Below are 24,372 nucleotides of genomic sequence, written 5' to 3' on the forward strand. Positions count from 1 at the left end.
GCAGAAAGATTTCCTGTGTCTTACAGAGCAGTAGACTTCATACGTATTTCCTTAAACCTCTTTTTTGCTCAATTCCTATTGTTTTCTGCAATAACATGATGAGTCATAGGTAGCATGACTGCCATTCCTACCTATAATGCCAACATAAAACTTCTTCCCAATTCTTCATGTACATATTTGATTTTCTTTTTCTTTACAGCACCCCATATTTTGACTGGGGCACTTTCACCCATCTTCAAGCCACCTTCACCCTGCTTCCTGACTTGGTCTCTCATTTGTTTAACCGATTTTAAATTTCAATCTCATTGTCTACCTTTGTTGCTCCTCCCATCAGGGTGTAAGAATTCTCTAGATTCATTAAGGAAAACATCAAATGCCATCAAAAAAGGATAGATCATTGCAAAGCCCCTTTTACTCACTTAAAAATATTACAGTAAGTAATGAGCAATTGTGTCAGATGCAACTGTCTTTTCTAGCTTGGCTAAATTACACCCATGATAGTCTCAATAGTCTCTGGATGTGAGCAGCAACCAGGATTTTGGAGGAGTTGTTACCAAAAATTAGTAAAAATAAAACTCCTTAACACTAATGTAGCATTAGGAAGCAGGCATTCCCTCTGGCTGGATGCAAGAGGGGGTATCTCATGGAAGCACAGAAGACTCAGGCTGAAGAAGAATTACAAGAAGCTACACTGAGCAGAAGTATGGGCTTTCCCCAACTCTAACACTAGGCTGTAATCAAGAGCAGTACCTCAAGATGTTGGCTAAGCCAGATCCCATCAAATACTCTGGTAGTAACCAAGTTTTATAATCCCATGCACAGATGAGCTAACCTAGCTAGCAGGTTCCAAAAAAGTGCCAGGAGTAAGGCAGTGCTGCAAAACCCCTTTCGTAGCAATCCTTTTCACTGCAGCTCTCCAAAATTCACTGCTCCCAGAGCAGTCCTCCTGCAGCAGTCATAAGACAGACACAAAGATGCTGCAGACCTAAACGCTGTCCCACCTGAACAGCTGTACAGCTCTTCTGTATTATTCACTCAGGACGGAGTGTTCACTACCAGTAACCAAACCTACATTCCTGATTAGCTTCAATGAAATACAACTATTTTTAGTATCACTAAGCTATAGGCCAATTTCTTGTTGAAAACAAGCTTGAAATTTATTTTAGATAAAGAACAGAACAGCATTCATGTTCCAGTGTTAAAAAGAAAACGGAAATTCTTATTTCCTTCAATTTCAGCTCCTAGAGGATGTGCAACAGAATTTCCAAAGGAAACCAATATTTTCCTTCTATTTAACAGAAATTAAAGTGCCCCCTCTTCTTCAAACTGGCATAAATTGTTATAGCACTTTCCACTTTAGCAGCCGATCCCTTCCCCTGCCTTCACTCCTCCTAGTTTGTAGTCCATTTAACTTTTTTGGTTGGTTGGTCTTAGCTCACACATCAGTGGGAAATGAGTGTCTAACTCTGAAGATCAGAACACACAGCCAGAGGGCTGTAGCAGCATTTACCTGCACAACAGCCTCTCCCTGGACCAATGTAGAAACTAAGGTGGGTTATAGTTGCAAAATACATGTATCTCTCAGAATTTTCACCTTTTCTTAATGGGAATATTGCATAACTACTGCCAAGGGGGAAGATAGATAGATAGATAGATGATAGATAGATAGATAGATAGATAGATAGATAGATAGATAGATAGGTAGGTAGGTAGATAGATAGGACAGATTGTGCCCTCCTTGCCTTGTTTCCTCTGTGGTACTTGCTGTAGGACTCTTCTTCCTCTGGGGATAAATATTGTTGCTTCTTACTCCAAAATTAGCCACCCCTGGCTGAGGTTTTTTGTTTTAGTCACAGTTAGGTTTTGTTATCCTTGCTAAGTTTAGATGTTTTTGAACACTTATGACTATTGTGGCTGAGAACCAGCACTGCAATTCTAATTTTGCAAAAATAGACAGAAAAGAGGGAAGATGACATTTTTATTATAAAGTCTAGGCCATTTTTCTCTCCCAATGAGATAAAACTTCATGCTTAACAGAAAACACATTCAACCTTCATTACTTGAGCATTTGTGACTGTTCAGTGAACCAGGAGGCTAGATAAATATCTCAAAACTTTTCCTGGAGGTCTTCACATGGGAATTTGTATTGGTGTACCAAAATAAACCATCCCCATGTAGTGAGGAAATCCTGCAGTTGGAAGACACCCCTGGATGAACTGAAAACCACAAGTTATTCAATCAATTCTTCATCATGAAAGAAGAATGATTAAATACACTAATGGTTTCAGGGTGCTGTGACAACTACATAGTTTAATCAATTCTGAAGGACTAAATTGCATCAGATTTTCACAATAGATATTGCAGTACCTGTTCTCAACACTTCAAGTAGCCAAACATCTCCTAGAAGTGATGCAAGACACTGCCAACAACTGTCTTTGGTCAAGAATAAAAGTTACATACTTTAAATGAAAAAATACTTGAATTCTATCCTACCATGCCTGCACTAATTCAGTGAAGTTATTTACCTTCCTTCCCAGTTTCCACAGCCATCAGAAAGTTTGTTGATCCAAGTAGGGAAAGTTATTTAGCATTATGGAGCACAGGACTCTTCCTGGAACATTATGGACTCAGACCAATAGTCACATTAAAGAACAAAGCATCTAGACTACACATTTTATATAGCACACAACTGCTTTGATGTAAATTTTGTGATTGGTCTAATAGGTATGCAGTACTGTTCTGTACTGGTTAGATCTTAAGAGCAGTGCCTTCAGGGTAAAAAACCTAACATTTCTAGAGCTCACAAATGGGGTGGTGAAGACAAGATCAGTGACCCTGAGCAGGTCAGTAGTAACAGAAAACACAATTCAGTCAGAGGAGATAGTATTAAGCATAAAGTTATTCCTTGCATAAGAGGTCGGTTTTGGGAGGAACTCAAGGACATCTTACACAGAACTGTGAATGTGAAGTGACTGCAGATCATTTAAAGTGTTTCTTCTGCACACCACAGTAATGAGCATTTTTTACGATTCCATTTCCAACATGTACTTCATTCATGCTAACCATAGCACATTTTAAACCCTAGAAAATGGTCTTTCAACTGATTTGCAAGAATCCCCCAGGAGAGGTCTTTCCCAGATGCATTCAGGACTTGTACTGCTTCCTCACACCACCAGTGCTTCTACACATTGAATGAAGTCCAGAAAGCAACAAAGACCTTGGACTCATTTTGAAGATTCTCTCCAATGACCAAAAAATATTTCAGTGAACCCTCTTCAAACACAGTTATTTTAAAAGCAAAATCATATGATGGGCCATTTCATGCAAATAGCAATATATGACTTGTGAAATGTTATTCACATAATCAAACCTCTGGGTAAGATACAGCCATGCTCTTTCCAGCAATGAATATTTCCTTCAGCTCCTGGCAACTTCTTAGCATATCTTAAAGTTTGTAAAGCATTGTTCTACTGAGACAAACTTTTGTGCTTTAAAAGTCTGTACCACTTACAAGTATCTAAATGCTATCCTGTATAGACTAAGTCTACATACATTTACTAGAGGAAGGTATGATCTACAAAAATATCAGATCATCCCAGTCTAATTGGTATTCTACAAATAATGCTGCATTTTAAGTGACAATCATCCAAGATCTTAGTTTCTAAATTAAAATTAATCACTTGAAAACTGATTAGAGTAGTTAAAAAAAAGCATTACACTTCTGCTTTAAAAAGCAGAATTTGTTTTAGTTATCAATGGGCAATTTGAAGGAGGTAGCTTTTTCTTTAAGAAAGTGCAAAACAGCATTTTCTTTCTGACTGTAGATTTAACTTGCAGTCCAAAGATTGACAAATACGTACAGGAATCTAAATGTCATGAAAACCAAAATATGATCAACAAAGAATGTGACACCCCACAGCCTTTCAGTGAATGGGAACAGCAAGCTATGTTTGTTTCTAACTTAGCCACTCAAAAATTTGTAATGAAAGTGTTATCAATGAATTAAAATACCATCCCACAAGGCTATAAAATTACATTGCACCGGAAAAAAAAACTTCAGCAAATATTTATCATCAGTTTCTGAAACCTTTCCATTGTGCATTGATTGAAAATGTGGTACTGAATTAACTCAAATCTGTTTTAATTTTGAGTAACCTGTGAAAAAATTAAAAGGCAATGTTCTATGTACGAACATTTCTTGAACAATATTATTTAGACTTTATTTTCATGATTGTGACTTATGATTAATTAACAAATTACTGATGTCCTGTTACACTGATTTTTATTTCACAAACTATCATAATGCTCAACAGCAAGATCTTGAAGAAGATAAATGCAGAACTTTTATACCAGCATTAAGAAAGTATTGATTTTAAGCACTCAGATGGAAAACAAAAGTATAAAAGAAAAAAGAGCAGTCTAACTAACAAAAGCATAAAAGAAAAAAGAGCAGTCTAACTAACAAAATCTTAAATTGTTGCAAAGTGCCATATATTGTATATTCTCCAAATAGCAGGCTTTTGTTGATTTAGCAGAGACTTTTCTTTGTGTCATGCTTTGACAAAAGAGAACAAGACTTGCAAGTCATATATCAGGTAAGAAAAAAAACAACATATGGAAGAATTTCATAGAAACACATCTTTGCTGAAGCAAGAGCAAAATTCTTACAAAGTTCTTAAGCAAGAAATTAGTAAAAATGTAACTACTGAATTGGTTAGTAGTCAAAATGAAGAAAGTACTACCTTCCAGTGCTATTCAGACACCCTTTTCTTGTCTTAGCCACATCTAAGCTTTTATTGTCTAATTAAAAATCTCTATATATTACCATAACCTTGAGAACCTGACATTTTTCCTGCTGCTTGCATTCAGAAGGGTGGCCTACCAACCAACTGCTACAGCAGAGATCACAAAGCATCTGCTTCTTCCACAAGTGTCCAATGGAAAAAAACCCCAGCACGCCACAGAACTCAGCTGCTTCTTTTTTACTTTAATAGTTGGCCATGCTACAACAGACAGTATTCCTGGAAAACCTCAGCTTCCTCTAATTGGACTTGAGGCACAACTGAAAATAATATTTTCTGCAGAACAGTCAGAACAAACAATCACTGAAGATGATTATTAGTTTTAAAATTACTTGATCTTTGAAGGACATAGTCTCCTATTTTTCAAGAGATCAGATGTTTATAAAATAAAAAACAATCCTTTCTTCTTCTAGAAAACATTGCCGAACAAGCTTATTTGCTTTACTGAAGGACAAAACTAAATCACCTTACTTTCATAAACAATCCCAACCCTCAGAAAAACTGGATTTTTCAGGGTTCACAGGGAGTGCAGTAAGATCAAAGATATATGAACAGATAAAAGTCTACTATACAAAACAGTTACTTAAGTATTCTATAAAATTGCTCCTTACTTTAATAGATGCATTTCCTTTTACCTAGTGGATTTCATAATTGTATTTCACTTCTTACATGGCACTTTAACAAAAAGTATTTTAAATTTTTTTTCAAAGACAGTAAGAAAAGTCTTCCAACAGTGTTGATTGGCAGTTTGCCACTGCCATCAGTAAATCACCGGGGAAGACAGAAAGCAGAACCAAAAATAACATTCTCTAGTTGGGTCCATTGGCCATATGTTACACACGAAAAAAAATAAATAAACCACCAACCAAAAACAAACATATATTTCTCCAACAACCATAAACCAAGAAACAAAAAAATAATAAAATCGAACCACAACTCCTCAGCCTTGACCAACTCATTAATCCAAGAGCAGCACTTGTTTTTGTTAGGTATTTTTCTTCTTTTTTTTTTTCCTTTTTAAATGAGGACCACTCAAAGTTAATTTTCCTGAACTTATTAGCAATTGTTTATTTTTCACCAAGGCAGTACCTTCTGTAGCAGAGCTAGTCAACAAGCAATTTACAGATTGCCAAAATACAGCAGCAGCACACAGAAATGCAGCCATGTGAAGGTTTTGGAGTTTTTTCCTTACCTTTCCCATTTTGCCATGCAGTGTACCAGGACAAACTGAGGAAAGTAGTGATGAAAACTAACACGGTGGCCACAGTTCCATTTCGGAGCCTCATCTCATTTCAGCATCACACTTGCTTATGTTCTGCTAGTGGTGAGGACTGATCACTTGGGCTTGCTGCAGTGAAGTCAGCTCCAGTACTCCAGCAGCAGCTGGACAGCAACAACACGAAATGTGGCTGTCACATATCAGGTGTATCATAAATCAATCCATTCCAAACTGCTGGATGCTTTCTCATCATTCTCATCAATCTAGCTTCTCTTTATTCTTCTAGTCCTGTTTAAAGGAAACAAAATTTTGACAGATTATGCCAAAAAAACTTACAAGAGTCCCCCAAGAACTGAAATACACTACATCTTCTGTGTCTTAGGTGCACCACCCTCTCACTGCCTCAGTCTTGGCTCAGAGAACAGAACTTGTTAAATTAATGTGTGCCTTTTCTAAGACTATTTGCATCTGGGGGAGCTGTATTTCACGGGAATTTGGTCACCAAAGGACAAACACACACGTCACCAACATTACAATTTGACTTTCAGCCCAAGGGAAGGTCATGTGTCACTTGGCAGGTGTCAAACTGGTACAACAGCTGCTTTCAGGATGCAGTAACTTTCAGGAGGTCCCACTCCTAAGACCTCACTTCAACAAAACCCCTCTGAAATCAGTGGGTCTCATGTAACTGCAGGAGCAGAACTGTCTCCAGTGAGTTGAGAGACCGGAGCTTTGAACACTGTAAAAACCTACATCTCTCATCTTTGCTCAGTGCAAGAGGATTTGATCCATCCACAACCATTTTTTTCCTATCTCAGCTGCAGCTAAAGCCCTAACTACAGCCCCAGCTGCAGAGACTGCTCAATGCATACCAACTGGCATCAACCCAGAACTCCTCTATACCACACAGGCATAAAGATAAAACCTAAGTTACCTACAGCTCAGTTTTATCCCTCAGGAAAGTTCCATAGCCTGGTATTAGAAAAATCATCAACTGGCCAAAACCAGTTAATCACACTGTCTTAAGCAGGACAAAGAGAGTATAGGGCAATAAATAAACTGACTTTAAAAGAGAGGGGAGAGGTTTTCAAAGTATTAAATCATCTCTACAGTAGTCAAACATTAGCAGTCAACATTCTTTCAAGGCACTGCCAAGTTTTTTCCCCCACTATAAACTATATCTGATGCAAGTATGTTACTCAGCAATAAATAACTTGCTCTGCATTTTCTTTGGAAGCAGTCTCTGTCACCTTCTTGCACTGCTGCATTCAGAACAACAGGGGAAAAAATGTTCTTTATTATTATGGTACCAAGAGATTCCAGTCCAATTTGAACTATTCTTCCCAAGCTTACATCACAACACATATCACCTCTATGAAAGGGCCCACAAAACAAGGCATAACCAACAAGCATGTTAACAAAAGAATGGAAACAATCAATAAAGTTGCAGAACTACATGCTCTTGTGTTCAAATCTCAGTCACATAATCTAGGTTACTGGAATAACGCCAGTAACGTGCTTTATTTGAGGAACTTCATGCACAGATAGGTTTGTGGCTTTAAACATTAACTCAGAAAGCCTACACTACCTATGAGGAAGGGAACAAATGCAAGTACATGAGAAGCAGACGCAGTGGATGATAAAATTCATGAGAAGCAAAATAATGAACTGGAATAGAAAGAACTGCAAAATGCCTTACAAGGAGAAACCCAAGCTCAACACAACGAGAGATATAGACAACTGAGACCCCTATAAAGAGCTAACACAGCACAGAATGCCAGGAAATATCATCAGTCCCAGAATGGGAGATGGACAAAATGAAAGCCAGAAGTAAGGGCAATGATAACTGTCTTGATGAACTTTAATAGCAAGGAGAGGCAAAGATCCCAAGTCCCAAAGTTTTATAAGGACTATGTGAATTTAGGAAGTTCACGTGATTCCCAAACTACCAGATAAGCGACAGTTCAACTTAGGAGCAGTGTCTCTGAAGCAAGGATGTTGTTACCCTGTTTCAGTATCCTTAAACTGTAACTTAGCTTCCCCATTATTTTAGCATCAGACCGATCTCTCTGGAGCAGCTCAGGTGCACAAAGAACCAGGCTGCAAGCTAGAGGGTTTATCACAGGGAGGGGAACTGGCAGCTGGTCCAACGTGCAAACAAGAGAGGGCAACCAGGCGAGTAGAAATACTATCTAATAATGCAAGGAACCGTCTGCCTTTCCAGAAAACATAGGCATAATTTTTACATTTGCTGCAACAAAACCAAGATGCTGCATTTAGGGCCTCTCATTGTGCTATCTGAATCCTCCAAAATAGTCAGGAAAAATTCAGAAAACAAAAAAGCAAAAGGAACAGTAGCAACCTGATTCGACCAGCAGTCAGTATGTGCAACATTGTGTCAAATCAATAACTATCATGAGTTTGAGTTGGCTGATTCTGCTTTCATCCTTCTCTTTGGGTGTTGCAACCACTCCTCTTAGCACAGGCACCAGCAGCCCAGCTACAGCTCAGCAGTACTTAGATGATTATTTAAGCATTTCACTGTATCAAACTGCATACTTCAAGGCCATGCATAAACTAGACATGTTCCAGCTTTTAAAAATGTATATAGCTAAACCAGCAGAAACACATGTGTAGTTGCACATAAATTATTTAAGTCCCAGGTGGTCACTTTAGGTTTGTTCAATAATTTACAGCACAATCTAAACAAATTTGAGGGGTAATCCAGTTTGAGATGACAGTATGATAGGGTATAACTAGACAGATGAAGCCTACGAAATTTGCCAGCACCATTATGACCTGAACCTTTCCCACTGCAGACCAAAGGGAATGACCCGGCTGGATGCTGAAGGCCGAGGGTGCTGAAGTGCCGGCACCTCTCGGATGCTGAGCAGAGCCCTACTGAATCACGACTTAAATAAACCAAGAAGTTTCTGCTTGTATCCAGACACTCCCACAACACATACAAAGCATATTCCCAACCGCAAAACATAAAAACTGATACACTCCAGTGCGCCTGCAAAGGCTCTTCACATAGCTGCTGAAGGGCTGGATGGTGCGGGATCACAGCACGAAGCGTGCCAGGCTTCCGAGAGGATGAGCCAGACCCCATCCTGCCGGGAGGGTGCGAAATCTCCTACCGCGGTAGCGCTGCTGCACTGAAAAGGGCGCTCTTGAAGGCACGGAAGAACAGCCCGAGAGGAAACGGCAGCTAAAAGGCGAAGGCGGCGGGGACCTGCTAAACAGGGGTTTTTCCGCCGTGTTTCCACTGACACGCTCCCCCGCAGCCCGCCGCCGCCGCCCCGGCACCCGCAGCCCTCAAAGGCGAGGAAGGGGGACCGGCTGCCTCCGTGGAACCCGTCCGAGTTAGTCAGGACCTTCCCCGCTGCCCCTCCGCTCCGGCCGCAGCTATCTCGTCGGGGAAGCGAAAAATCGGGGGGGTGACGGGCACCGGGAGCCGCCAGCTCTGCCGGGCGGCAGAGGGCGAGAGCTGACGGGGACGGAGGGAGGAGGGGAGGGAGAGCGCCAGTCCGGGGAGCTGCGCGGCGCCCGGGGCATCGCGGCGAGGCTGCGGGGGAAGGAATAGACACAGGAAACTGCAAACTCCGCTGAACGCCCCTGCGATCCCAGCGCGGCGAGGAGGAAGAAGGGTGGGAAGCGGGGTATCCCCAGGCACCCCGGCAGAAGGGAGAGAGACGGCGCAGCGCCGCTCTGCCCCGGAGCCCCGCGGGCGCCGCCGAGCAGCGGGCCAAGGGAGAGGGCGGCAGCAAGTCCTGCGGAAGAGCGGCCGGCGCTCCCCGCACCGCCACGCAGGTGCACGGAGCGCAGAGGAGAGCGGGCGGGCAGATGGCGGAGCAGGATGGCCCCCAGCCTCCCTCCGGCGACACCGCAGAGACCCGCGGGGAGGGGAAGCGCCTCCGCCGCGCTGCCGCTCCAGAGGGTGAGGAGAGCCACCCGTCCCCGGACCCCCCCGGAGCCGAGCCGGCGGTCCGCAGGGTGCGGAGCGCGCAGGAGCAGCGGGGCGCGCTGACCGCCGCTGCCGTGCTCACCTGTGCGCGGCGCTCCGGCACGGCGGACCCGCGGGGCGCGGGGGCTGTGCGGGCTCCGCCGGGGCTCTCGCTCCCCTTCCCCGCCCGCCCCCCGCGTCAGCGGCGCGCCCAGCCCCGGCGACCGCCCCCCGCGCCCGAGCGCCATGGAGCGCGCGGAACCCCGCCCCGCCCACCCACCGACACAGCGGGCAGCCAATGGGCGCCGCCGCGGACGGCACCACTCATTGGCTGGGACGCCTGTCACTCTCTCCGGCCGCGGCTATAAATGGCGCTGTCTCGCAAAGCCTCCCTCAGCGGCTGCGGCGGGAGCCGAGCGCGGGGGTGGTGTTTTGGAGTGCCGCTTTCGGCAGCGCGTTCCCTTTTTTGGAGCCGCTCTTGGGGGTTTGTGGCTTCGGGAGAGCCCCAGGAACGGCTTAGCTGCGGCAGCGCTTGGGTACTCATTGCCCCCTGGTGACGTGCACTCTGAACTTGGCTCAGGGCTGAGCCCCTAGCCTACTACGTGGGTGTTTCTCCGTCTGCCTGTCAGTGCCCCACAAGCCACACGTATCGATGCCCCCTGTGACCTGCCGGCTCACCACTTACAAGAAGTCACAGTCATGAATTTCACCGTTGAGTTCACACTCTGCTAATAAACACCTCCCGGAGCTTGGACTGGGAGGTGTTGAAATTAAAGAGCGGCTTGTTGCTTCACGGCAGTAAATGGAGCCCAGTGTGCTTTGTCCCGCTCTGGGCACGGTGTTCTCGGGCAGCGGCGTGTGGGCCGCCCCGGGGTGTTACACAGGTACAGCCGTGTGGGCGTGAAAACCAACGCGGCTTTCTCCAGAGGCTCCTGCTCTGTGCCATCACCGAGAGAGAGTCAGTGGCAGCTTTACTCTGTGGGTTCACTATTTAGGGTCACGATGCTGCTGTTTTGTAAGTAATCCCCTATCTTCAGTGGTTTGTTTCATGTGTTCCAGGAATTCCATGCGTCTTTTAGGGTCTGAAAACTTCAATTCAAATCAGATGGTATGTTTAGCTTAGAGCAGGGTCCCATGTACCTCACAAGAGCTCTGTTATTGACGTGTAGTGCTAACTAGCTGGCAATGTTCAATCCTTTTTATGGACTCGATTTCTTCCCCTTCTGTGCTTACCTTCCATCTACTTCAAAGTCCATAGTATACCTTTCTAATCTCCATAGAATTATAGAATGGATTGTATTGGGAGAGACCTTAAAGATTATCTCGGTCCATCCAAGGCCCCTTGCCATGGGCAGGGATCCCTTTCACTAGACCAGGTTGCTCAAAGTCCCATCCAAGCTGGCCTTGAACTCTGCCAGGGCTGGGGTATCAACAACTTCTCTGGGAAACCTGTGGAGTTTTGTTCTCCATTAAGGCTCTTACACTGGATGTAGTGGGATAGTTCCCCACTAGAACTTTAGTAACTGTGGAAAAATCTTGCAAGTTGTTCTGTCTGCAGAGTGACATTTAACAAGTTTCCATATGCCTTCATGTTTTCTTAACAGTGCTTCAACACATTACAGTATTTTTACACATTTGGGTACCTGCACAGTAGCCCTCAGTGATTTTTCTCTCTTTCTCAAGGATTTCAAAGAGGGTCTTGTGGCAATTGAGGCAGATTGCAATAAAGAAGCTCAGGAGAAGTTTGCAAGGTCTTGACACCCAGGCTGTTCTGTGATTTTACTCATTGAGTGGTGAGAATTTATTATGTAAATGTATGCTTCAATCCTCCCTTTTACAAAGAAGTGGAATGAAGTGGATTTTTTATTGAAAAACAAATTTAACACAATAACTTTCAAACAGAAATTAGAGCATGCATATCCTCATGCACACAGACACATCTATGGCAGAATTTTCTGCAGAGATCCCAAAGAGCTAGAAACATTAAAGGCACCATTGTTTGCATCTAATAGATTAGTGCTGCTTAGGGATATGAATTTTTGCATTTCTGTGCTGCAAAAAAAAAACCAAAAAACTGGCAGAGACATTTTCAGATAAGTCCTTTTGTCAGGAGAGCTTAGTCTGCTGAAGAAAAGACTGTTACAAGATGAGTATAATGACAGTTATTTCACAAGGACTGTCTGAGCCTTCCTAATTTTTGTCCTTTCACTGATTGAACGTTTACATTAGGAAGGTTTATTGACTGGAGCTTGGCAGTATCCAATTAACTATTAACTTCCCCAAACAATAGAGTGCATGTAATGTAGCTGCTCCTCTGGCAATCATCCTCTTGAGTTAGCTGTGCTTCTTTCCTGAGAAAGAAGGCAAGGTTCAAAACTGGGAGGAAAAAAATCCACATTGCCCTCATCTGACCTACTACAGCAATATCAAATGCCTCTTGGCTTATTCCAGAGCTTGATGCATGAACAAAGTGCACAGTGAAGGAAATGCTGGAGCTGCCAGTGGAAAGGAGCTGGGGCAGGCACACTGAAACATCCCTTACTTCTGGTGAAGATGGCAGCCCCCTTTTAGGCCTGAACAATATTTAATGCCAGCAAGTTTCTGAATTCATCCTTCCTGCTGTTCTTTCATCCTGCAGCCACTGCTGTTGAACTGGAGTTATCTGTCTGAAATGGGAGAGATGATTAAGCAATCTGAAACTCCCAAAATTGTATTTAAACACAAGTGTAAGGTACATACACTGTAACAGCCTTAACTGGGGAGACCTGCAGGGAGAAAATAAAATTTTTAAAATACAGGAAGTTTAAATCCCTAGCATTCCAGCTTTGGTTGCTGAAAAAAAAAAAAATACCAAGAAACTTGCAGCAGGAAACAACACAAGTAAGAAATGAATAATCATATTTCAACAGAAGGAAGATTTCATGCTGGGAGATTTTTGTTAAGGTATTACCTAACTATCAGAGTAAAGATAAATTGGTAAAAGATGCTCCAGGCTTGCCATAATTTCATATATGCTGCAGTGGCTGCACACCTAGGTAGCCAGCTTCTACAGAGCTGTGTGTTTGTTGCTATTCATTGGATCTGGCTCTTGTTTTATCCAAGCATTTTCCTGACTCCTTCAGAAGCACAGCAGCTGTTGTTCTTGAATTTCACTGTGTTCTGGCTTTCTCAGGCACTGAAAAACATGCAAAAAAAGGTAGAGGGGCTTGGCAGTGGCAGCAAAAATCTGAATTTTTTTTGGCTGAAAAATGGCCATCTGAAAATTGTCAGCATTTCCCAACCAAAAATTGAGTTCTCTCTTAGAGACAGGATTTATTCCCAGCCTGCCACTTACCCTGTTTTTTAACAGAGCAAATTCCTCTCAGTGCTTCTACCTCCATTTAACCTCAGTTTTTATTTTTTCAGCTGTAAACCTTTCATGACCATCTCTTTTTTGCTTTATGTTAGCTGAGCACCTTGCTCAGAGAAGCTGTATTTTTGCTGGGCCTTTTCTATACTCCCACATCAACAATGAAGAAAGAGGGGCACAAATACACCAGTGTGTACCACAGAAGGACTGGCCATGGTTGCCCACTGCCCTGCAACTGTTCTGTGCCCCAGGCTGGCTCCTGCTTAAGGCCACGTGCCATCCCTACAGTGCATGGATGGGGGAAGGAAAAGCCAGCTGCCCTTCAACCATGTCCTTAAACCCAGTGTGCTGAGGAGCTGGGCTTCAAGTCAGGGCACAGCACAGGGAGGATCTGAGGCCCTCACCTGGCACCATGGCAGGGCAGCAGGAGGCCAGGCTCATGTGGAGGGCAGGGAGGAAGAAGGGGATCTTTCCCATCCCCTTCCCATGAGTAGGTTAAACAGCATGAGAATAGAGAAGGTTCTCCCATCTCACAGACAGATTTCATGCTCGTGCAAACTCAAATCTCATTCTGGTTTTGTAGATGTAAACTGAAACAAATGAATGCCTCAGTTGCTGTGCTAGTTTGCAAAATACAGGTTTTGGTTTGTAGTATTGTAAACCTATTTTGTACACAAAACTGCTAGATGTAGAGTTCATGGCTCGTGTAGCACCTACTGTAGCACTAATACTCAACAAGAAAAGGGACATGGAGATCATATTGAAATATGATTATATATACAAATGCTTAGTAGCCATAAAATGCCACATTTAGGTAATCTTTACTCTGTCTTTTCCATGATAACATTATGAAATAATCTATGTTGTGATGCTGCATCTCTGCACAGCTGTTTTGCTCAGAAATCAGGCATGATTCTTTCCAGTAGGTAGATTGTTGTTCCACTTTGACAAGATAAAAACTGAGGAGTGAGAGAGAGCAAATAATCTCTCTGAGAAGTCTTTTGGGAAGGTAGGAACAGAGGTTGGTCTCCAAACTTACAGAATCATGGACTCATTTATGTTGAGAAAGACCATTAAGATCATTGAGTCTCTGTTTCTTTACTCTCACCCCCACATCACTTTAATTCCCCTTTTGGTGGAGATTCTGTCTGAGCCACAAAAGCCTCTGTCATATTCTTAAAGGTAATGAATATTTACATTTATTCATCTCTTCCTGAAGGCAGAGGCTTTTAAATGCATTTATACTGTTACATAAACATAAACCTGGAAACTGTGAAGTTCAAAGTGTGCCAATGTTGTTGATGGTAGCTGAGGTCCGGTGTCTGCGTAAAGAGCAGTCAAATATGCTTATATTGAAGAGATAGTCCAAGTGAAAGGAAATCACATGAAGAATTAAGGATTTTCATTGCCAGCTCATTTTCCAGTTGCCTGCTTTGTGGTACTGCTCTTGTACAATTAGAAGAAAAATGTTCCGGGAAATTTTGATAAATAGACTTCACACACTGGACATCTTCGTTGTAAGCAAAACACACTGTGAAGGTGGCTCCCGTGACTTACCTCAGGGTAACTTGGTGGATGATCCACTGATGGCCAGGAAGCTGCAGTTAAAGGGAAGTCAGAATTAGGTCCTCAGCAAGTGTGGTTTTCTGAAGGTCTTCTTCTTCTAAAGGTCTGTTTCACTCTTTCCTGGAAAAACTGAATATAGGTCCAGACAGCATGGCAAGAGAATCCAAGGCAACATGCACAGGCAAAAAATGAGATATTTTAGAAGGGTCTGTCAAAATCCAGCATACTGTCTCACTGATGGCTTTGAAAGACAGAGTCTATGTCCCCTCTATAACTCTTAATTATTCTGTGCAAAATTGTTATGAACTCTGATTTTCAAGCTCCACTCACTGCAAATGCCCAAATACCTACTTGAATAATGAACAGTTAAGGCTCTAGAGTATTTCCCAAAGATGTGAAGATTTGTAAAGACTGATCTAAAATTTGCAAAAAAAATGCCAATCTAAATATCTGACTGCCAAGGGGTATGAACTATAAAACTTTGTGCTCCAGACTTCTGGCACACGCTCCCCTGCCAAAGAATGGGCTGGTTGCACATTAGTCTTTGCATCATTTCCTTTGTCTCATCTCTCTTCTTGTCTAACCCAGCCTGCCTCCTCTTCACCAATCCTTCTTCCCAGAGGAAGGTGGGGTTATTCAAGGCATGGCTCAATCTACTTTGTTAGAACCAGATACTAAAGAGTCAAAACCAGGCACCTGGTTATTGGCTAAAATCTAACTCTGGGGCAAGTAGCTCCCTCCTACTCTTGCCCTGTCACTCAGGAGACATCTGGAGAGTGAATGTATTTTCCTTCCACTGCTGGCTGAATGGCAGGTCTAGATATCTCTTGCAGACCAAAATGGAATAAAACATTTGTAGCCACATTTCTTCACTTTATATTCTGTTTCTGATGGGGGTCAATTAAGACAAGATCTCTACAGATGGAGGAGCAAGAGAAAGCTTCCTGTGCTTCCTCATGCTGACCTGACCTCTTTCTTTATAGAGAGAGAGCACTAGGATGAACATTTTCTGTCACTAGAGAGAGCACGGGGCAGGGAATTAAGATTCCTTCTCACAGCAAAAGATCAGCTGGGAGGTGGGTAGCAACAAGTAAATAATGGAATGTTTTCAAGGATGGAGCAGGCTGCATGTCCATGAGTGACTCTAGCAGTGTGCATTCATCCTAGTGACTTAATTCCCAATCCAAACTGTGTACATGGAAGCTGGTGCTGGAGATGATGGCTGGGTGAAGATTTGCGCTAACAGCAGTGGCCCACCAGCACCTGAGTCAGCATCACCTCAAGGGGCAAAGCAGCAGAACTCTTCCTCTTGTGCCTTGCTCACCACACCTGCTGCTCTGATCCCATGCCACTCTCCTGTCTTCCCCAGCTGCTTTGCTTTCATAATGCTGTGCCAATATTGTGAAGAGCAGGCAGAAGTGGTTGATTCCATTAAAACTGGTATGAATGGAAAAAGAGACAGATTTATGAGCACCTTGACAAAGCATGACCCTGAAGCTTGCACTCTTCTAATCATGTCCAGCACCATCCCATCAGATATGGGTAAAATGTTCAAATCCAGTTGATCCCTAATGATTGGTAAGAGGTTTTTGGTCTCCTCATTAATCTGCCTGGTCTAAATTTCACCCTGAACAGTGTATTTACTGTGCAAGTCATTCCAGACCACAGCAGGGCATCCAGACCTCATCTCTCCAAATCCAGCCTGGAGAGATGAGGTCTGTTGCTTGAACCTGAGGTTTGTGCCCAAATGATTCTGTCAGCAGGTGATTTGGGGTGGGGGAATGAAGGAGTAGGAGAATTTATACCTTTAGAGCCCCTTGTTCAAGCTGTAGTACAAATCATTAACATTAAGTTCTCTTCCAAGACACATCAAGTGTCAACATAATCACTGTGAGCCTGTGAACTGCAGCACTGAAAAGAATTATCAAAGCCACTCTCCATTTAAACTAGAAGAGCTGTTGCTCTACTGTAATGAAAAGATCTCATGCTTTGCCCTATCACAGCAGGGATCCAGGCTGTATTAAGTCATTCTTGCTGGCCTTAAAGGCTTTAGTGATGTTTCTTTCATTTGAGCGTTATCTTTCTGCCAATTTAGAATCCCATCTCCTCCCCATAAAGCAAACCTGTAGTTATCCAAGCAGTAGTGGAGGATGGTAGGTGGCAAGGAAAACATAGCACAGAAGCATTCTTTGTGGCATTTAGAAATAATGAGTGCAATTTCCTAGGTCTTAGGACTTTTTAGACCATAATTTCAGGAAGAGGAGAAATGAACCTCAGTCAGACAGGAGCCCTAACCATATAGCTGTAATACCATGTAAGTAGCAACAAGCTAGGCACTGGTGCAGCTCCAACAGGCACCAAAAATTTCAGTAATAATGTAAGAGCTTTGGGACTATCAGGCAGGTTCCTCCCCCAGGAAGGACAGTGAGGATGTACATTTTTTAATGAAGTAGTGTATTCCCTTTCTTCATTGATTTAAAAGAAGCTTTAGATTCCCATCTCCACTTACAAAGTAGGTTCAGCCTCCTCTCAATTGCATGCAGATTACTCTCCTGACACACAAAGGGAAACCAGCAGTTTAAGAGCAATGTGTTGATATTGTATTTTTTTCCCAAAAAGTACTTTTCATGATGACAGCTCCTAGTGTGATCCCATGTGCTGTGCAGCCACGTGGGCAAATGCTAATTCCACCCACCAAATGTGCAGGTAATGAGAGTGAACAGGACTGGGGTCAGGAGCAGACTCCCATCAAAGCTGCTGAGTACCACAGGCAGATGGAGCACACTGAGCAATTGATAAACCCTTCCTTAAGTTGCTACCATGTTGGTGGTGGTGAGTTTGATAACTGCAACAGCTGTATCACTGGCACATTGCATGTCATGCATAATACTGCTGTTATCCCTATGCTGAGAGACACAGAGCTTTCATAAATGACAAGACTGACACATGCAGTCCTTTGTTTTTTAAGGTAATTACAGGTACAGAGTTAGGCCACATGTGTAGCAACATGTTCTAAGGATGACTCCTGTTAATGGATAATTAAACTTTAAAACCACCAAGGGCTGGGTGTTTTCCCTGACTGCCAGAGCTGAAGTGGGGTAAAAGCAAGGACAGAACAGAGAGGCTCACATTGGGCACAGCAAAGCAGACTTGTCTGGAAAGCAGTGGCTTTCCTCCCTGTCTCTCCCTTGCTGCAGGCTGTGTCTCCTTTTCCCTCTGCATTTAGGTGAGGCTGCCAAGTGCAAGAGTGTGAGCCTGGGGCTGGCCTGGCTTGCCAGGGAGCCCAGCTGAGATGGTACGTGGTCCTTGGGGAAAACACATCTTTCTTCTTGCAGAGCGTGGCCGCAGTGTGGCTCTCAGTGTTACCATTGCACCCATCCTGTTACCATTGCACCCATAAAGGATGTTTATATTTTTAATACTGTATCTGTTGCTAATTACAGCCCAACAATACTAACTCAGTGTGCAAACAAGACCATCATCCAAATATTGTTTTGCATAACCAGAATGCTGGGGTTGCAAACATTTGCATAATGTTTAATTATTTAGGCAGAACATAAAATTTGTCTTCCTCTCAAAAGCATTTTGGTGAAATGTCTCAATAATTAAACACCACTATGTTTATTAACAGCAGGGAACATTCATGAAATGTATTAGTCAGAAAAAAGCAAGTAGCTGCATCTACAGTAATCAAAATATGCCATTCCAAAGTGGGTCCCCAAGCAAGGCAACCACCAGCATGAACTCTGGGTCCAACCAAGCAGAAGACAATTAAAAGCGTAACAGTTCAGCAGCTGTAACTTGGAGGGGTCAGGGAGCCAGAATTCAATGGCTTAATTCACTCTTTAATCAATACATAACATTTTAAGAAGACTGGATCAATTCTATTGAGCCAGCTGAAGTGAGCCTTTTGTCCATGAAAGGTAAAACTGGGGGTCAGCTGGGGGCCTACACGTGGTGCTGCAGCCTTGGAGAGGCATCTGCAGGCTCCTGCTCCCACACACTGCCCATTGGAAGGTGCCTGGCCCACCCACCAGGTGACAGGCACACATTTGTCCCACCCCAGTGGCACCTGGGATAGGGGGGGTTTCTTCGTAGGGTTCCTCTAGGCAGTTGCCTAACAGGCTGGAAGAAAGCAAAACAGGATCTAGTAAAGTAGCCAGAGGCACATAATAAAAAAACATCTGCCTTGTTGACATAAGAAATGCTTCTGCAGCCTTTCTGCACCATTGCTTGCTGGTAGGGAAGAGTGACCAGTTTGGATCTCAGTCATTTTGGTGTGTAAGTGCAAGCATTCCCCTAAAATGAATGGCCAGAGTAGACACTGAAGCTGACAAATGTGGCACAAGGCAAGATCCAGAGGTTCTTTCAAGCAAGTAAAATTTGCAGGCTGCAGAGGAAGAGACAGACCCTGGTTGTCACCTACTGGACTCTAATTTGATCAAAATAGTTTATTTTGCCCAAGTTTGAAAGCTCCAAATTGTATTAGGTTGTTTGAAAGGAAGGCAGAATTCAGAACCAGAATTCTCAATTAAAGAAACAATTGCACACTGAATTAAGAGGAAGTATGTCTTATGTCCTGGAAACAAGCGCTCACCTCTAAAGTAAAAGATTTTAATAAATTGAAATTTGAAATTATGAGCTTGCACATAAGAGAAGCATAAAATTAAAAGGTTATTTTGTTTCATTTTATTTGGGTAAGATTGAGGTTTTTATCCTCTCTTTTAAATTTAACTTTATACTTCTGTTGTATTTCAATAACATTATGCAAGAAATTAAGCTTGTGTCCTTCTGCCCTCTCTGAAACTCATCTGCTACTTGCTAACAGGAACTCTGCATTACTCAAACCAATTTCTGCAATATGCATATAGTTCAGAGGCTCCCTTTTTGTCCACCAATTACATAAAAGCAGCCAAGGAAACCACTTCTCCTGCTCCAATACTGTTTGTGTAACTTGCAGGGCTCCGTCTGAGCATTACTGTTTTGTGGCACGGTCCTGTCACCCAGGATGTGGTGAAGGGATGGCTGACTTTGGTAGGTGAATTTGAGCAATTTGGGGAGGTGTTTGTGCAAAAGGATAAAGCAAGCAGGGAAACCAGCATATATCTATCTGCTGGAATAACCACCCTCTGCTTTCACCACGTGAAAACCTGGGCCCACATAAACCGGCTCTGACAGCAAACACTGCATTCTTCCTCAGCCAAAGCAAAACCATCCTGCTTTAGGGCACTAGGTCACAGATCAGAATCTGCCTCCCCAATCTCTTCTCCATGACCCCAAGGTAAAGTAAAATATATTCTCACTTTAACTGGGAAAGTTAGGGCATGAAAAGGCCATTCAAAGGCTCTCTGGTGAGCAGCTGACGGCACCATCCACCACTAAAAGTGCCTTGCACTCTGCTGCTGGACCAAGCTCAGTAGCTGGGTCTGATGCTGCAGAGCACGAGGCACCCTTGGGTGGCAGGCAGCTCACTCTGGGCTGCTTCAGCACACGTGGAAAACAAACAGAAAATCATAGAGGAGGAAGCAGCAAGGAAACCGGGCAGTTGGAATTCCCAGCTGAGGTAGGAATCTGTTATCTCTTGCTCAAAGTTATTACTTTGTACGGCTTTTTTCCCTTCCAAGACTGTAGCAGCACCATAGCCAGGCTGTGCCCAACGCACTGCTGTGCTGCCCAAAAGCATAGGCAGCATATCAGGTGTTGGAGCACATCCTGTGAGCACTGCAGCTGCATTTACTGAAGCAGCTTTGCAGTTCCACAAAGTTGGGGGCCAGGGAGTGACTGGTGCCATGACTTGTCTTACTTGGGACTCTCATTGCTGTGTTTCAACAAAAAGGCATAAGCCAATCTGCAGGCTTCATTAAGCAAAAGCAATCCCTTCTGTGTACTTGAGGTGAGTGCTGCAGGAAGAGGCAGAGGAGTTAAAAGAAGGCAAGTCTTGTTTCAAGGAGTGGCTAGATGGGGAAGACGATGTCTGTTTTGCCTGGACAGGCTCAGGACCTTATTCTACTGCCTTGTCTGCAGGCAGCCTGCCCATCAAAATTGTCTCCAGTGCTGAGTGCAGAGAGGATGAGCCAACAGCTTATTAAATAGGAGTCTCTGTTATTTCTGCTGAGAAAGGTGGCTTTTATTTTCCTGAAGGGTTATTAACTGAATTCTTCTCTTGTCATAACTCTGGTTGTTTTCCTCTGCTTTTTCCAGACAGTTCTCCTTGGTTCTTCAGTGGAGGCAAGGACTTGGAGGGATTTACTGGTAGTCTTGTTAAATTTGGGGCAGGGGGAATAAAAAGAATATGGAAATAGGATTTCTTTGGGAGACACAATGACCAGAGCCTCTGACTTTGGGACAAACTTGGCTCTGCAGTTCAGCAATTGCTTATTTCTGATGGAGTGTTGAAATCTTCGCAGCACCTTGGACTGCCACCTGCACAAGCAGTCCCATGACTGGAGAGGGACCCCAGAGGTGTGTAAATGTTGGCATTGCCTCAGCATGTTCTGGTACCAGCTGCTGGTTTGCTGCTGCTTGGCCCAAGAGCAGCATGGATGGCCCATTTGCCATGTCCCAGAGCTGCCAGCATGGGTGACAAGTGCCAGTGTAAAAGCCATGTGCTGGTAATTCTTGCAGACCCATTGGTGCAAAGTGTCATTTTTTAGTAGACAGTAAACAGAGAATTCTTTCTTTTTCCTTTTTTTAATTAGAGGTTTTTCAGGAAGAACTGACTTTCAAAGGCAGGGTAATAATTTACATGTCAATTCTAGACTTGAGAAATCAAGCCATATTTGGGAAAAAGTGGAGACTACTGGTTACAATGAGTTAAGATACCACAGTACTTTGCTCAGCGACCTTGAATCCAATTCAATGGAATTATGAACCTGCAAAATACATCATTTTATACTTATTTGCATAGGTAAATGAACAAAGCAAAAAGAAATCAACAGTGAAAGTATTCAGTGTGATGGTGAGTGAGATGGAAGGAAGGAAAATTGTCCTCAATCGCTTTGCTTCAGTAATATTTATATGCTCTTAGCTGCATTCCTAACAATTCTTAAAAGAGAGATTTGGAATCCTGGAGAGGGAGATAGTTCAGCATTTCCCAGAATGATCTCCATTTAAGTTGCCTTAAGGAAGCTAGAGTGGTTTTCTTCTGGGAATACAGCCAGTGTACGCAGAGAGTTAGAATCTGCAGCAAAGGTGCTGCAAGATACTGCAAAGAAGAAGATCTGAATGCTCTGTGAGTACATGTCCCATCAGTCCCCAGCTTCAAAGTGAAACATGATGCAGAGCATTATCTGGGAGTAATAATCCATTAAAAAATTGATATGTAGTTTTTATTTTGTGAAGTCAGACAATAAAAGATCCCATGCTACAAAAACTCAGTGTTTTCTGTCACTTGTTGAGCATCTTGTCAAACATTGGGAGTATGTGAGCCTGAGTGAGACCTGTGCCCCATTGGAGCTGAAATGCCTTCTCCTGCAAGAGTCAATCCAGGCAGCCCCATGGTGCAGGATCACACCTGCAGGAAGGGGTTACCTTCCCCCCTGGGGTTTTTGCAGACACACAGCACTGCCCAGTGCTCACATTGGGGTTGGTTTTTTTGGACTTTATAACAGTACAAAAGTTATCTTCTAACCACAAACACAAAATCCTATAATTAAATCTTTGTTACCCACAGCAAAGGGCTCATCATGTATACAAAGCAAACATTTTGGCAAGTTTATTGTGCTCCTTGAGACTAAGACAGAATTAATGGCATTGCAAAATTACAGCAAGCTGCTTGCTACATTGCTGCTGGATTTTTTCACTGGAACAGGATTTTATGTTCCTCTTCATCTTGAAAACAAATGCAACAGTTTTTATTGTCAAAGGCAGCACAGTGCAAAACACCATATCAAAATAAAGACTGAGGGGATATTTTGACCTTAAAACATTGCACTTCACTGTCCATTTAAAATCATTTAGGTGCATTTTTTAATATAAAATTACTAAACACTGGGAGGTAGCTGATTAGGGTAATCCAACTAGTAAACTGCATAAATCATCAAATTTAGGCCTTTTGTGCTGAAAGACACCTGGTAGATGATTTCACCTGCATTATGTGAAGCCTTTCACTGCTGGGAAGGCACCTTGCTCATTAAACAGAAAGCCAAAGATGGCTCATGCAGCACTTCTGGAAGAGGAAATTTCTATTGTTCAAGTCCATTTTGTTGTTGTTCTTTGACTGTATTTCTGACTCTGTTAGCTTATGCGTGTGAGTTGTGAACAAAAGGTGAATTTTTATATTTAATTTCTCTGTTAGATGTTATATTCCAACAATATATATTGCAGCTGCCTGAACAAAATGGATCAGCCTTAGTCAGTCATATTGCCTCTCAGCTGGAAAAGTATAATGATGTCCTCATGAAAACTGATCAGATCTGAATGGCTTCTCTGGTGGCATCAAGCATGAAACATAGCTCACTGTTCATACAGGGGAGAGAACTATATTTTTATTTGCATCTTTCTATTTCCACAAATGAGCCATTTCACCAAAGAAAAATACATGAGTTTGACAACTATATTCTGCCTACTGGCTGCAGGACACCTGTAGCAAGTCCTACTTGCATGACCCTTTGTCTTAGAGATCTGGAGACAGAACAACACTATGAGAAAATCAAAATTCCCCTGGCTGTCATATCAGAGGTTCAAGTAGCCAAGTGGCTTCTCTTGCAAAAAGGCCAAGGCCATTGCAGTGGTGGGAGAATATGAAGAAGACCACTGATTGCAAAAGTTCTTGCAGTTTTAATTGTTTCAAAAGAGAAGGAATTGTAAGAAGACAGAACGTACCTTTAACTGTATTTCCGGGGAACCTTTTCATGGGTTGGCAATAATTAGAGGGTACAAATTTGGTCTTTTTTTATATGTTATATTCCTTAAAGAGAGAAATTGGGTTTTTTTTCAAGATTGCTGCAAAAGGTAATAACATTACACTTTTTGCTAATAAGTTATTTATTTCAGAAAGGGTGTTTGAAAAGAGAGGGTGTTAAGATGGTTTTAATGTATCTCAAAAATGTGTATATTTCTAGTGTAGGTCCTAGAATATTAATACCAAAACAAAAAAATATCACTGGAGATTAAGGACTGTGCATGCTTGCTCATGGGGGAGAAGTGTGAAAGTTTTTTGCACAACCAACCTTCGGGCAGTTGAGCCCAAGGCTGCATGTCCTGTAATTGTTACCATTTCTGCTGTGGATCTGTTTGACAGAGAGCTGTCTTGCCACTGGTGATTTCAGCAGGTATCTCACACTGCCTCTTGCATCTGCAGGAAGGAGAAAACCCTGGGACAGCAGCAGAACCCTGTTTGGGTCGGGGCTGCTGACAGCTCTGTGATGGGCTGCAGCAGGTCTGGGCCCATCCAGGACCCCAGCAGCCATGCAGGCTGACAGCAGTGCGGGCTCTCTGGCTCTGTCCTAAGCTCTGCAAATGTAAAACTAGCTCTTCCTCCTCCTGTTTT

General features: G+C 43.1%; 1 protein-coding gene across 2 annotated transcripts in view; it reads right to left on the reverse strand.

Moving 5' to 3' along the window:
* MGAT4A (alpha-1,3-mannosyl-glycoprotein 4-beta-N-acetylglucosaminyltransferase A) overlaps positions 1 to 10,168 on the reverse strand; it is a 72,289-nt gene extending 62,121 nt beyond the window's left edge. For both annotated transcript variants that reach the window (XM_059466084.1, XM_059466085.1), the window contains exons 1-2: positions 10,071 to 10,168; positions 5,995 to 6,309 (exon numbers count right to left, since the gene is read on the reverse strand). In XM_059466084.1, coding sequence (XP_059322067.1) covers positions 5,995 to 6,088 — 94 coding nt within the window. In that variant the 5' untranslated portion in view covers positions 6,089 to 6,309; positions 10,071 to 10,168. The remainder of the gene's footprint in view (positions 1 to 5,994; positions 6,310 to 10,070) is intronic.
* Between the last annotated feature and the right edge of the window lie 14,204 nt (positions 10,169 to 24,372).

This window comes from Ammospiza nelsoni, chromosome 2, assembly GCF_027579445.1.
Source record: "Ammospiza nelsoni isolate bAmmNel1 chromosome 2, bAmmNel1.pri, whole genome shotgun sequence".
NCBI classification, from domain to species: domain Eukaryota; kingdom Metazoa; phylum Chordata; class Aves; order Passeriformes; family Passerellidae; genus Ammospiza; species Ammospiza nelsoni.